This window comes from Canis lupus, chromosome 1 (assembly GCF_011100685.1).
Source record: "Canis lupus familiaris isolate Mischka breed German Shepherd chromosome 1, alternate assembly UU_Cfam_GSD_1.0, whole genome shotgun sequence".
Lineage (NCBI taxonomy): Eukaryota > Metazoa > Chordata > Mammalia > Carnivora > Canidae > Canis > Canis lupus.
In genome coordinates this window covers 116293192-116306925 of record NC_049222.1, presented here as the reverse complement: position 1 = coordinate 116306925, position 13734 = coordinate 116293192, and the positions used below count along the sequence as shown (strand labels likewise).

At 35.8% G+C, this 13734-nt stretch overlaps 2 protein-coding genes across 2 annotated transcripts in view; one reads left to right on the top strand and one right to left on the bottom strand.

The window, feature by feature from the left end:
* The window catches only part of ZNF570 (zinc finger protein 570), a 132122-nt gene that overhangs the window by 36208 nt on the left and 82180 nt on the right, over positions 1-13734 (bottom strand). The gene's annotated exons all lie outside the window — the stretch shown is intronic.
* Positions 1-13734, top strand: part of LOC106559057 (zinc finger protein 569-like) — a 51528-nt gene that overhangs the window by 3450 nt on the left and 34344 nt on the right. The window contains 2 exon segments of the mRNA XM_038529046.1: positions 2765-2827; positions 12066-12123. Of these exon segments, the coding sequence (XP_038384974.1) occupies positions 2765-2827; positions 12066-12123 (121 nt within the window).

Sequence of the window (13734 nt, the reverse complement as noted above, 5' to 3'; positions counted from 1 at the left end):
CGTGAAATGAATAAAATCTTTAAAAAAAAAAAAAAAAATGGAAGGGGATCCCTGGGTGGCGCAGCGGTTTAGTGCCTGCCTTTGGCCCGGGGCGCAATCCTGGAGACCTGCGATCGAATCCCACGTCGAGCTCCCGGTGCATGGAGCCTGCTTCTCCCTCTGCCTATGTCTCTGCCTCTCTCTCTCTCTCTCTGTGTGTGTGACTATCATAAATAAATAAAAATTTTTAAAAAATGGAAGAAGGAGGGAAATGGAGGGGAAGATGGAGTTAAATTTAACCAGAGTGTTGGTTTCATGAACTAATTAAGAATAATGTGAGAGGCAAAGGTATCTAAGTTGGCAGGAATTAATTATATTGATTGTGAATTTTAGGCCAGTAAGTAGAAAAGTCAGGATAAGAAAGAGGTGAGTGACAGTGGAAAATTGGTAGAATGAAGGAATGGAAGTTCCTGATAGGGTTGAAGAATTGTTGGGTTGAAATACTAGAGGAAGTAAGGTGGAAAGATCGGAGGATATTTTTCCCTTTAGTTGCCAAATGTTTTCAAAATAGAAAAATCCCTCTTTTTACCATCATACCAGTTTAAGAAAACATAGAAGATTATCAGCTGTATCTCAGTAGAGGTTACAAAATGATGGTATTTGAGTTCTACATTCCTTCTTCATTTACCAACTGGAATATTTTTCCAAAGAAAAAATTTCTGTCATTAACTCTTTGGTTACCTTGAGGAAAGTTTTTACAGGAAAGGCAGAATAAATTAATTCTTTTCCTTCATAGGTTTTCAGGCTATTGAATTGGTACTTTAGCATTTCCCAGTGAGTTATTATTTTACTGTTATACGCATAGATTTTAACATATTTGGTATGATTCAAACCATTGTGGTTATTTACTTTGCGAAGCTCAAATTTTCCCATCTTTAGTTACCTCTTTGAGATGCCTTCTAAGTCTTTTTAACACATCTCTAGAAGTCTTTGAGAGCGTCCTACATTTTTGGTATTGGCCCAAGATCATTTTGAACATTTCCTGCCCCTAGGCATGGAATCAAGCATTTCTTTATGGTGCCCTAATTCCTTTTATTGGGAAATGATATTTTGAGACCACAGTTATAGTGCTTATTGTTACTGACATGGTCATTGTTTCTAGACTTTTTTTTTTTCTTGGTGGACCAAGCTAGGAAATATGTTCTTTTTATTCGTTTTTAAGGATTTTTTTCAAGATTTTATTTATTTACTTTAGAGAGGGTGGGGGAGGAACAGAGGGAGAAGGACAAGCAGACTCTGCTGAGCACAGAGCCTGACTTGGAGCTTGATTCCACCACCCTGAGATCATGACCTGAGCTGAAAGCAAGAGTTGGACACGCAACCAACTGAATCACCCAGGCACCCCCTCTTTATTTATTAACAGTTTGTTATATTTTATTCATTTAAGTTGTACAATTCAATGTTTAAAAAAATATTCACAAATATACCCATTACCATAATACAATTTTAGAGCATTTTTGTCCCTACTAAAAGAAATACCCATCCACAGTCAATCTTCTATTCCCCTCCCTCATCCCAATTTAATCAACCACTAATCAACTTTCTGTCTCTACAAACTTGCCCATTCCAGACATTTCATATAAATGAAATCATAGAATATGTCGTCTTTTGTGACTGGCTTCCTTTACTTGGCATGTTTTCAGTGTTCATTAATTTTGTAGCAAGAAATCTATTCTTAACAGAATGGACTTCATGAGTTCATATTGCTATTTCCAATTTTAAAAATTTAGACATACCCAGTTTACTTTGACTTAATTTTTGAATATTTTATTTGCTCATCTATCTATCCATGTTTTCATTTGTATAGTTGTTATTTCTCCTCTCTTATTTGTGATTTTATTTATTCAAGTTGTTTCTCTTTTTCCCCCGATAAGTCTGGCTAGAGGAGTATCAATTTTTTAATTTTTTTCAAAGAAATAGCTCCTGGTTTCATTGATCTGTTCTATTGTTTTTTTTAGTTTCTGTGTCACTTATTTTTGCTCTACTCTTTAGTATTTCCTTCTTTCTACTGCTTTTAAGCTTCGTGTTGTTCTTTTTCTAGCTCCTTTAGGTATAAGGTTAGGTTGGTTGGTTGAGATTTTTCTTGCCTCTTAAGGTAGGCCTGTATTGCTATATACTTCCCTCTTAGGATTGTTTTTGCTGCATCCCAGAGGTTTCGAACTGTCATGTTTTCATTTCCATTTGTTTCCTTGTGTTTTTTTTAATTTATTCTTTGGTTTCCTGGTTGACCCATTCATTGTTTAGTAGCATGTTGTTTATTTAACCTCTATGTATTTTTGGTCTTTCCAGAATTTTTTCTTGTAGTCGACTTCTAGTTTCATAGTATTGTGGTCAGAAAAGGCAGAGGAGTCTTGTTTATATTCTATGTGTGCCTCTACCATCTTGTTTCTCTTTACTCTTACTAGTAACTTTTAAAAAATTTTTAGTATTTGGGGGGTTATAATCCATTTTTTAATATGAGCAAATATGCTTAATAATGTATATTCATGCCATTCCTCTTAGATAAATTTTAGCTTATAATTTCCATATTCAGGGAGCCTGATGCAGGGCTCAGTCCTAGGATCCTGGGATCATGACCTGAGCTAAAGGCAGACACTTAACTGACTGAGTCCCCCCAAACCACCCCATAAATATTATCTTTTAGATAAATTAAGAATGAAAGAACCAGAAGATTTTCTTTTATTTTCATTATCCCTTCTCTGATGTGCTGCTTTTCTTTATGTAGGTCCAAGTTTCTGACCTATATCATTTTTCTTCTGCCTGAAGAACTTGTAACATTTTTTGCAAGGTAGGTCTACTGATAATGGAATTCCTTCAGTTTTTGTTCATTTGAGAAAGTCTTTATTTCTCTTTCACTTTTTTAAAGAATTTTTTAAAAGATTTCTTTATTCATGAGAGATGGAGAGGCACAGGGAGGAGAAGCAAGCTCCATGCAAGGAGCCTGTTGTGGGACTCTGAGATCACACCCTGAGAGCCAAAGGCAGATGCTCAACCACTAAGCCACCCAGGTGTCCCCCACCCTTGTTTTATTTATATGGTTTCTGATGATAATTCTGCTGTAATTCTTATCCTTGTGCCTTTGTCCATAAGTTGTTCTTTTTCTCTGGCTTTTTTTTTTTTTTTTGAGGACTCTCTTTCATTCTCTCTCTCTCTCTCTCTCTCTCTTTGGTTTTCTTTAATTTTGGTATAATATGCCTATGTATGGATTTTTGGTATTTACCCTGCTTGGTGTTTTGTGAGCATCCTGAATATGGGAGTAAAATAGGTCTAGATAGAGGAATATCTCAGTCAAGGGATAAAGTAGTTCCTAATTTAACTTAAGGCCAAAAGGAATTGGTCTAATGAATGATGGAGCTGATCGTAATAAAGAGATGGTTTTCATCTGGGAAATGATATACAGTGGCTTTCAAGAGAACAAGTGCTCTTTCTTTTTTAAATGAATTCTTTTTTTTTTTAAGATTTATTTATTTATTTATGATAGACATAGAGAGAGAGAGAGAGAGTCAGGGAGAGACACAGGCAGAGGGAGAAGCAGGCTCCGTGCCAGGAGCCCGACATGGGACTCGGTCCCGGGACTCCAGGATTGCACCCTGGGCCAAAGGCAGGCGCCAAACCGCTGAGCCACCCAGGGATCCCCAAGTGCTCTTTCTTTTGGCTTAAAAAAAATTTTTTTTAAATGTGAGTATAGTTGACAAGTGCTCTCTGCTTTTATTTTATTTTATTTTATTTATTTTTTTTTGTGCTCTCTGCTTTTAAAGAAAGACACATAATTATAAATGGCACATCCTGCATGTGATTTAAACATTTGTTGACAAATGAGGTAGTAGGATCTAGAATCCATAGACACATGAAAGTAGTGAAGAGAAGACTGGGAAAGAGTTGGGGTGGTGGTGGAAAGAAAATACTCAATTATTCACCATGAAGCCATATCTCCAGTGTGTAAGTCAGCTCAGGTTATCTAGAGAACTGCTGTGTAAATGTAGCCAGGGGTAGGGCTCTCAATTTTGGGATATCTGGCAAAATTTGGATTCAGGCAGGTGTAGATGATAATGGTGATGGCGGTGGTGGAGATGCCTAAGTTTTTGTGTGTATTTTAACTGTATTGGAGCTCATTTTAGGAGGTCATAATGCACAATATTTCAGAAATTGAATAAATTGGTATATATCAAAGTAAGTTCTTTCCAAAAGGGGAAGAAAGATAATGTTTGCAATGAATAGAACATCTAGTCTAAGATGTTATGACAACTATAGCACAAAGGATGGGAGTGAGGAATTTGGAATGGGTTATTATAAATTTCCTCTAGTACAAGTAAAGCAGTGTAGTATGTTGTAAAACCTAGGGAAACCACTAATATTTTTTAAAAGAGGTACAAATAATAATTCAGTACAGGAGGAAAAAATGGAATAATAAAAAGTGCTCAATTAAACCAAGCCAAAGCAGAAAAGGTGGGATCAAAGAAACAGAACAAGTGGAACAAACAGAAAACAGCTAGAAGATGATAGATCTTAATCCAGCAATACTAATAATTATATTAAATATCATTGATCTAAACACACTAGTTAAAAGATAAAGATGTTTAGCAAAATTGGATAAAAGATCTCTTAAATGCTGTTTACAAGAAACCCATTTTAAATATAAAGATTGATGCATTGAGAGGAAATGATAGAAAAAAATATATCACAGATATATAAACCAAAAGGAAAACAGAGTAGCAATTTTAATATTAGACAAGTATACTTCAAAACAATATTATCAGGAATAAAGAGAGACATTATATCATGATAAAAGGGTCAGTTTTCCAAAAGGACATAACAGTTACAAAATGTAGGTGTAGCTAACAAATAAAGCAAAACTTGAACTAAAAGGAGAAATAGAAAAAAAAAAAAAGGAGAAATAGACAAATACACAGTTATAATTGGGGACTTTAAAGTTCCTATCTCAGTAATTAATGAAAAAAGTAGGCAAAAGGTCCATAGGTTATAGAAGACCTGAAAACATTTATCAGCCAACATTCAAGTATTTAGTAAATTTTTTGGTGTTCAAATGTTAGTGATATTTATAGAGCACGGTACCCACAAGAGCAAAATCGTGTCTTCCTTAAATACACGTGAACATTCACCAAAGTAGATCATACTCTGGGCCATAAAACAAACTTTAACAATTTCAGAGCAATTGAAGTCATTTCAAGTATGTTCTCAGACCATACCAGAATAAAACTAGAAGTCAAGAACAGAAAGATATCTGGGTAATCTTCAAACACTTGGAAATTAAACAATATACTTCTAAATAGCCCATGACTCAAAGATGAAATCTCACAGGAAACTAAAATATTTTGAATGAAAATGCAACATATCATAACATGTGGGACAGCTAACTCATGACTTACAGGGAAATTCATAGCACTAGCATGCTGTAAGTAATTTTAAAAAGCTGAAATTAATACTTACCTCCACTTGAGAAACTATGGGAGAAAAGGAGCAAATTAAGCCCATAGCAAATTAGAAGAAATGGATATTAAAGACAAGAGCAGAATGCAATAAAATTGAAAAAAAAAAAAACCCAAATAATGGGAAAAAATCAGTGAACCAAAACTAGTCCTCTGAAAAGATCAATAAAATCATTAAACCTTTGGATTGTATGACCATGAATAAAAAGAGACAAAACACAAATTGCCAATATTAGAATTGCAAGACAGGGTTATCACACTCACCCAAAAGACCTTGAAAAGACAGTAAAGAAATACTACAAATACTCAAAATCCATAAATCCTCTAGTGGACCCACAACTATATGGTCAACTACTCTTCAACAAAGCAGGAAAGAATATCCAATGGAAAAAAGAAAGTTTCTTCAACAACTGTGTTAGATAAATTAGTACTTTCTTTGAAAGACACAAACTACTCAGTAAGGAATAACCTGAATTGTATATTTATTAATGAAATTGAATTTATGTTTAAAAATCTATAATACCAAAAGCAAAAGCAACAAAATTAAAAACAAGTGGGACTACATAAAAATAAAAAGCTTATACACAAGCAAAGGAAACCAACAAAATGAAAAGGCAATCTACTAAATGGGAGAAAATATTTGCAAATCACATACCTGATAAGGAGTTGATATTCAAAAATATATAAAGAACTCAAATAACGCAATAACAAAAAACCCCAAACAATCCAATTTTTAAAATGGGCAGGAGATCTGAATAGGCATTTTTTTCCAAAAAAGACATACATATGGCCAACAGATACATAAAAAGATAAAGTGATCTTCAGCGATTAGTGATGTCATCACTAATCATCAGGGAAATGCAAATCAAAGCCACAATGAGGTATCCTGTCATACCTCTTAGAATAGCTATTATTGAAATAACAAATGTTGGCAAGGATGGGGAGAAAAGGAAACACTTATACCTTGTTGATTGGAATGTAAACTGGTAGAGCCACTATGGAAAATAGTATGGAGGTTCCTCAATAAATTAAAAATAAAAATGCCATATGATCCAGCAGTATCACTTCTTGGTATTTATCTGAAGAAAACAAAAACACTAATTTAGAAAGATATATGTACCCCTGTGTTCGTTGCAGCATTATTTACAATAGCCAAGATACGGGTGTAACTTAAGTGTCCCATTGATAGATAAATAGGTAAAGAAAACGTGTGTGTGTGTGTGTGTGTGTGTGCACGTGCACGCACGTGTGCATACATAGATATGTACTATGGGACGTTATTCAGCTATAAGAAAGAATGAAATTTTGCCATTTATGACAACATGGATGGACCTCAAGGGCATCGTGCTCAGTGAAATAAGTCAGACAGAGAGAAGTACTATATGATCTCACTCATATGTGAAATCTAAAAAAATGAAAAAACAAATGCCACCCCAAAATACCAAGCTTATAGATAAAGAGAACAGATAGGCAGTTGCCAGAGGCAGGGGGTAGGGCAGGGGATGGGAGAAATGGGTGAAGGTGATCAAAAGGTACAAACTTCTGGTTATAAGTCCTGGGGATGTAAGGTACAGCATGGTGGTTATAGTAACAGTACTGTATTGCATATGTGAAAGTTGCTAAGAGAGTAGATTTTAAAAGTTTTTATCACAATACAAAAATTCTTGTAACTGTGTAAGGTGATAGATGTTAACTAGAATTATTTTGGTGATCCTTTCACAATGTACTCAAATATTGAATCATATTGTACACCTGAAACCTATATAATGCCATATGTCAGTTATACCTTAATAAAAACAAACTTTCTAAAAAGGAAACTACACACACCCAGATAATTTCTCAAATGAAACAGCAAACATCTAAGGGAGATATCATAACAATTATATATAAACTTTTCCAGAAAATAGAAGTGGAACACTTTCCAATTCATTTTATGAGACCACCCTTATCCTGATATCAAAACCAGATAGAGACATTACAAGAAAACTGTAGATCAGTATTTCTCACGTACTTAGAAATAAAAATCTTCAGGGATCCCTGGGTGGCGCAGCGGTTTGGCGCCTGCCTTTGGCCCAGGGCACGATCCTGGAGACCTGGGATCGAATCCCACGTCGGGCTCCCGGTGCATGGAGCCTGCTTCTCCCTCTGCCTGTGTCTCTGCGCCTCTCTCTCTCTGTGACTATCATAAATAAATAAAAATTAAAAAAAAAAAAAAAAAAAAGAAATAAAAATCTTCAACATTGAATTGAAAAATTGAATGTAGCAATATAAAAATGATAACTATAACATGACCAAAGGGGCTTATTTTGGAAATACAAGATAATTTTTTAAAAGATTTGTTTATTTATTTTAGAGAGAGAGAGCACGGGGAGGGGCAGAGGGAGAGAGAATCCTCAAGGAGACTCCCCACTAAGTGGAGAGCCCAACTTGGGGCTCAGACCTAGGACCCTGAGATCGTGACCTGAGCTAAAATCAAGAGTTGGCCACTTAACCAACTAAGGCATGCAGGTGCCCCATGATAAATTTTAAGTTATTTGAAAATTATTTTCTGTAATTTACCAGAAGAGACTGAAGAAGAATCGTATGATCATCTTGATAGATGCAGAAAAAGCACTTGACAAAATTCAACATTTACTCATGAAAAAATAATTCCCAGCAAATTAAGAGCAGAAGGGAATGTTCTTTACTAAAAGTCATTAAAATACAAAAACAGGGAGGCCTGGGTGGCTCAGCAGTTGAGCGTCTGCCTTTGGCTCAGGGTGTGATCCTGGAGTCTCAGGATTGAGTCCCACATGGGGCTCCCTGCATGGAGCCTGCTTCTCCCTCTGCCTGTGTCTCTGCCTCTCTCTTTCTGTGTTTCTCATGAGTAAATAAATAAAATCTTAAAAAGAACAAAAGGGTAGCCCGGGGTGGCTTAATGATTTAGCACTGCCTTCAGCCCAGGGCATGATCCCAGAGATCTGGGATCGAGTCCCACATCAGGCTCCCTGCATGGAGCCCGCTTCTCAACCTCTGCCTGTGTCTCTGCCTCTCTCTCTCTGTGTATCTCTCATGAATAAGTAAATAAAATAAAATCTAAAAAAAAAACAAACAAACATACTTAGTGGTGAGATAATGCTTTACCTCTAAGATTGGCTACAAAGTGAAGATGTCCTCTGTCACCATTATTCAGCATTTTATTGAAAGTCTTAGCCAGTGCAAAGAAGCACGAGAAAGACAAGGACATACAAATCATAAAGGAAGAAATAAAACTGTTTCTATTGTAGACAACATGATTATCTAGATAGAAAACCTCAAAGAATCTATAAAAAAGCTCCTAGGCCTCTTATATGAATTTAATGTGGTTGTAGGATACATAATCAGTATATAAAGTCAAATCATTTTTATATCCCAGAAATGAACAAGTGGAGTTTGAAATAAATTTACTAGCATGCCCCAAAATAAAGTACTTAAGAAATCTCATAGAATACGTATAGGTACTGTATGCTGAAAGTGAAAAAAACTGAAAGAAATAAAAAATAAGTGGAGAAATATACTATATTCATGGATTGGAAGACTCATGTTTTCATTTCTCTTTAATTTGAACTATAGATTAATGCATTCCCAATCACATTCCTAGCAAACTTTTTTATAGGTATCAGTGAGAATGGAGGTGGAAACCCAAAATGGAAGGCACAATGAGACAAATTTATTTACCTGTAATATTATGTAAATGTGTAACAACTGCATTGAAGGTGACAGGGAAGAAACCCTCTTTAAATAAGAGCTCTCGTTTATTTTCATCATTTGTAAGTCCTTAACAAAACATAAAGTCATTTTTGTTGAATGCTGCTATTAGAAATTCTTTTTTGGGGGATCCCTGGGTGGCTCAGTGGTTTAGCGCCTGCCTTCAGCCCAGGGCATGATCCTGGAGTCCCGGGATTGAGTCCCACATTGGGCTCCCTGCATGGAGCTTGCTTCTCCCTCTGCCTATGTCTCTGCCTGTGTTTCTGCCTCAATCTCTCTCTTTCTCTCTCTCTCTCATGAATGAATGAATGAATAAATAAATAAATAAATAAATAAATCTTTTTTTTTAAAAAAATATTTTATTTATTTGAGAGAGAGAGAGACAGAGCATGAGCACGGAAAGGAGAGGGAAAGGAGGAGGAAGGTTGAGGGGCAGAGGGGGAGAGAGAAAATCCCAAGTAGACTCCCCACTGAGTGTGAGCCCAATGGAGGGCTCAGTCCCAGGACCCTGAGATTATGACCTGAGTTGAAGTCACACGCTTAAACAACTGAGCTACATTAGCAATTTTATGATAAAACCCATCGTTAGGTGCCTCAAGGAAATTATGGAGTCATTTTTCCCCCACTTTCTATTTCTTGCCTTGAGAAATTTGATGATTCAGGGAAAGAGGAAAGAGAGTAGGTGGGGGGGGAGTCTTGTTTGGTGTCCACTCTTCAGCTAGTTGAGGACTTCAGTTCACCTTAAGCAATTGCTTTTAATATAATTCCTGTTTTAATCTGTGCCCACATAGACTCTTGCCCACTACTACAGCTGGAATACTGACAACAGAATGTGCTTGTGTGCACCCCCAGGCCCAAGGGGCTGCTATGTGTAGGAGATAATATGCAGAAAATAAATAAATAAAATATCATACATTTTTCTGTAACCCTTCTCCCCTAGTAAATATCTTAACTCCTGTTAGCCAGTATTGTGTCACAAAGTAACTCATAGCTGCAAGAGATGCTGGCAATGTGAATAAGTGGAAAAGGGGAATAGGATTACCTTCCTTGGCTAGACCAATCATGATTCATCCTTGGGAGAAGGTATATTGTCATGTGAAAAACTTAAGGTTTAGTTTTCAAGAAAGAAGATGAGGGCAATGGATGTTGTTAGTAACATTATCTACCACATATGGCCTTTTGGAATATGCTGGTTTTCTATCCTTAACAAGGTATCAAGTTTTCTTTACAGAATTTTGCACTGTTGGTGCTGGGGAACTACTGAGACACCCCTCTTATTCAGCTATCCTCTTTTAAAGGTTGATTATAATGGTTCTAAGAATGTGGGGTTCCAGGGTCACAGTGCTTATTAGTGGCAGAGAGACTAGAAAGCACATCTCTGTGCCCCCAGGACACTGTTCTTTCCTATTATAACTCATCTCTCCTAAAGTTATTTTTAAAAGATCCTTTAAAGGGCAGCCCAGGTGGCTCAGCGGTTTAGTGCCGCCTTCAGCCCAGGGCCTGATCCTGGAGACCCAGGATCGAGTCCCATGTTGGGCTCCCTGCATGGAGCCTGCTTCTCCCTCTGCCTGTGTCTCTGCCTCTCTTTCTCTCTGTGTCTCTCATGAATAAATAAATAAAATCTTAAAAAAAAATAAAGTTAAAAAAAATAAAAGATCCTTTAAAAAACCTGCAAATGAGTGACAAAATAAATTTACAAGCCAACGGCAACCAAAAAAATTTTACTGAATAAAATAATAGATTAATTTTCCTTAATCAAACTAAAACTGGGAAAGGGAGTGTGCATGGGGATGGGGGAGGACATCTGCGGTCTTCATTATACCCTGTAGTAGTGCTTGAATTGATTGCAGTGGTATTTTTGATTAAATTTTATTTGGGGGAAAATAGTATGTTAATTTTTTTAAAAATACTTTATTTATTTATTCATGAGAAACAGAGAGACAGAGAGGCAGAGACACAGGCAGAGGGAGGAGGGAGAAGCAGGCTCCATGCAGGGAGCCCAATGTGGGACTCGACCCCAGGTCTCCAGGATCACTCCCTGGGCCAAGGTGGTGCTAAACTGCTGAGCCACAGGGCTGCCCTAGAATGTCAATTTTATTTTAAAAAATCAAATGGTGCTATTAGTTTAATATGAAAAACAATACCATTTCTTTTTTCCCCCATCCCTAATTCCTGTTCCCAAAGAGAACCACTTTCAGCTCTTGTTATTTCTTATATTTAAGTTTTTCCAAATCACATATTTATCTTGCTATTACCTTGCTATTATTTGACACTTCAGATTTGTGTGTATATATATATATATTATATATATGTTATATGTATAATGTATATATATTACTGTGGCAAATAAGAATTTAACTGTCTTACCACCACCTATATCTCTGATACATATCACTCACTCCTTGAAAGGAAGTGAGTGATAATTACTCCTTTCTTGAAATATAATTTTATTACCATTTTGGTTAAATTCCGATTTAGTTGGTGATCTCTCAGTATATTAAAATACCTTAGGTGTTTTATCAATTTCATAATTTTCTTGGTTATGTTCTCTCATGAACTATGTATCTTCCTGTTCCTTGCTAACTTTTTTTTTTTCTGATACAGAGCTATTAAAAAATTCATGGGACATCTCCCACATATGAACTCCCATTCTTATCCACCTTATGCCTAAGCCATACATGATCATACCAGTCATCCTAATACCTGTCAGCTCCTCTGATGTGAATATTCTTGGCCTTTCTAATGGATCCAAGAATCATTTTACTATTGGGTATCCTTTAGTCCACCTTATGGATGCAAATTCCTGATACCACAAAGCATGACTGGTCTAAGGACTTTTCTTCTCTTTCCCAGCTCTGCCTTCTCAAGCCCTGCCCATTACCAGAAAGAAGAGGAAATGACTGAGTCCCAGGTAAATTTTAAGCAATATATTTGTTCTCTGCTTTATTCTACAGTGTAGTTCAAAAGGATTACAGCAATCCATACAGTAGTTTGGAAAATCCTATATAGATGAAGCATTTTCAGAGGAAGTAGAGTTCGAAGATTAAGACCAGGGAAGAGTTAAAATACGGTAATGCAGAAAAGTATTCATTCAGAGATATTAAAAGTTGGACTTCAGTTTTTAATTTCATTACTGTAGGTGAAACAAACCAGAGCAAAAATTCATTACACAATTTGCATTGTAAATAAAGATTAAAATGAACATTTCTTAGGAGAAGCAAGTTTTTCAAGGCACCTAGGTCAATGAATATATTTATAGTGTGATCTTTTGTAGTTGATAAAGCCAGCTATTTTGATGGTCTGTTTTGATAAAGGATAAAACAAAGAACGTATATTAAAATAGCTAGCATTGAAAAGAATGCAAATGAAGACTGTCAGAAAAAGGGATAAATTAGTATTTTCATACAATGAAAGACCACACAACAATTTTTAAAAATGGCAGATACTTGTTACTCACAACAATATATAAATTTCACAAACATTGGAGTGAGAGAAGCCAGAAACAAAAGATATGTTTCCATTTATATGCAGTTTGAAAGCTGGGAAAACTAATCTCTTGTGATAGATATCAGAATGGTAGTTACTCCTAAGAGGATATTTCCTAGGATATGAGAGTATTTTTTGGAGTGCTGAAAATATTCTTATTTTGACCTGATTACACAAATATATAAATGTATAAAAATACATCAGTTTGTACTCCTAAGATTAGTGCATTTTAGGGATGCTTGGCTGGCTCGGTCAGTAGAGCAGGTGGCACTTGATCTCAGAGTTTTGAGTTCAAGTCCAACATTGGGTGCAGAGATTACTTAAAAATAAAATCTTAAAAAAAATGTTAGTGCATTTTACCATTTATTGTATATGTGTCATAAATAATTCTAATGAACACTAGAATATCTGAAGAAATAGATGAGGTGTGTCTCTCAAATGACCCTACATAATTATATTTTTCAATGGGTAGTTGGTATAGATTGGGCTATAGTCTAATAATTTCTGGTAAATTATTATAATTTTAGTCCACTGAAATGTGAACAGAGAATATGTTTCATTTGGTTTACTGATGCCTGATATACATAATTTTTGTGAATATTTGTGGTTTTAATGAATTGAATCCATGGTTCCTTGTTCTTTATTTTACTCTTAGAATAAGTGATGTCTGCCTCCTCTTCAAGGATAATTCCTTTTCCTCAGAACTTCAGCCTTCATACTTCCTTTGGAACCTTTCTCTTTCAGATTTATCCTGCACTTTTAGCTATTAGCATATCTTACTTTACTGCCTTTTCACCCTCAGCTCATAGCTTGCCTATACCTGAGAAATATTGAGATATACTTTTCTTTGTGTGTCCCTATCTGGCAGCTTCTCTATATATCCAGTTTTTTCTTCAAACTCAGTTTTCAAAGTGAACACACTATGTAACCTGCAAAAGCAATAGATCAGGAATTAGAATATTACTCTAACAGCCATGAGATTCCTTCTGCACCTTTCCAAGGTCATCACCCCTACCCCAGGGATAACCACTATTCG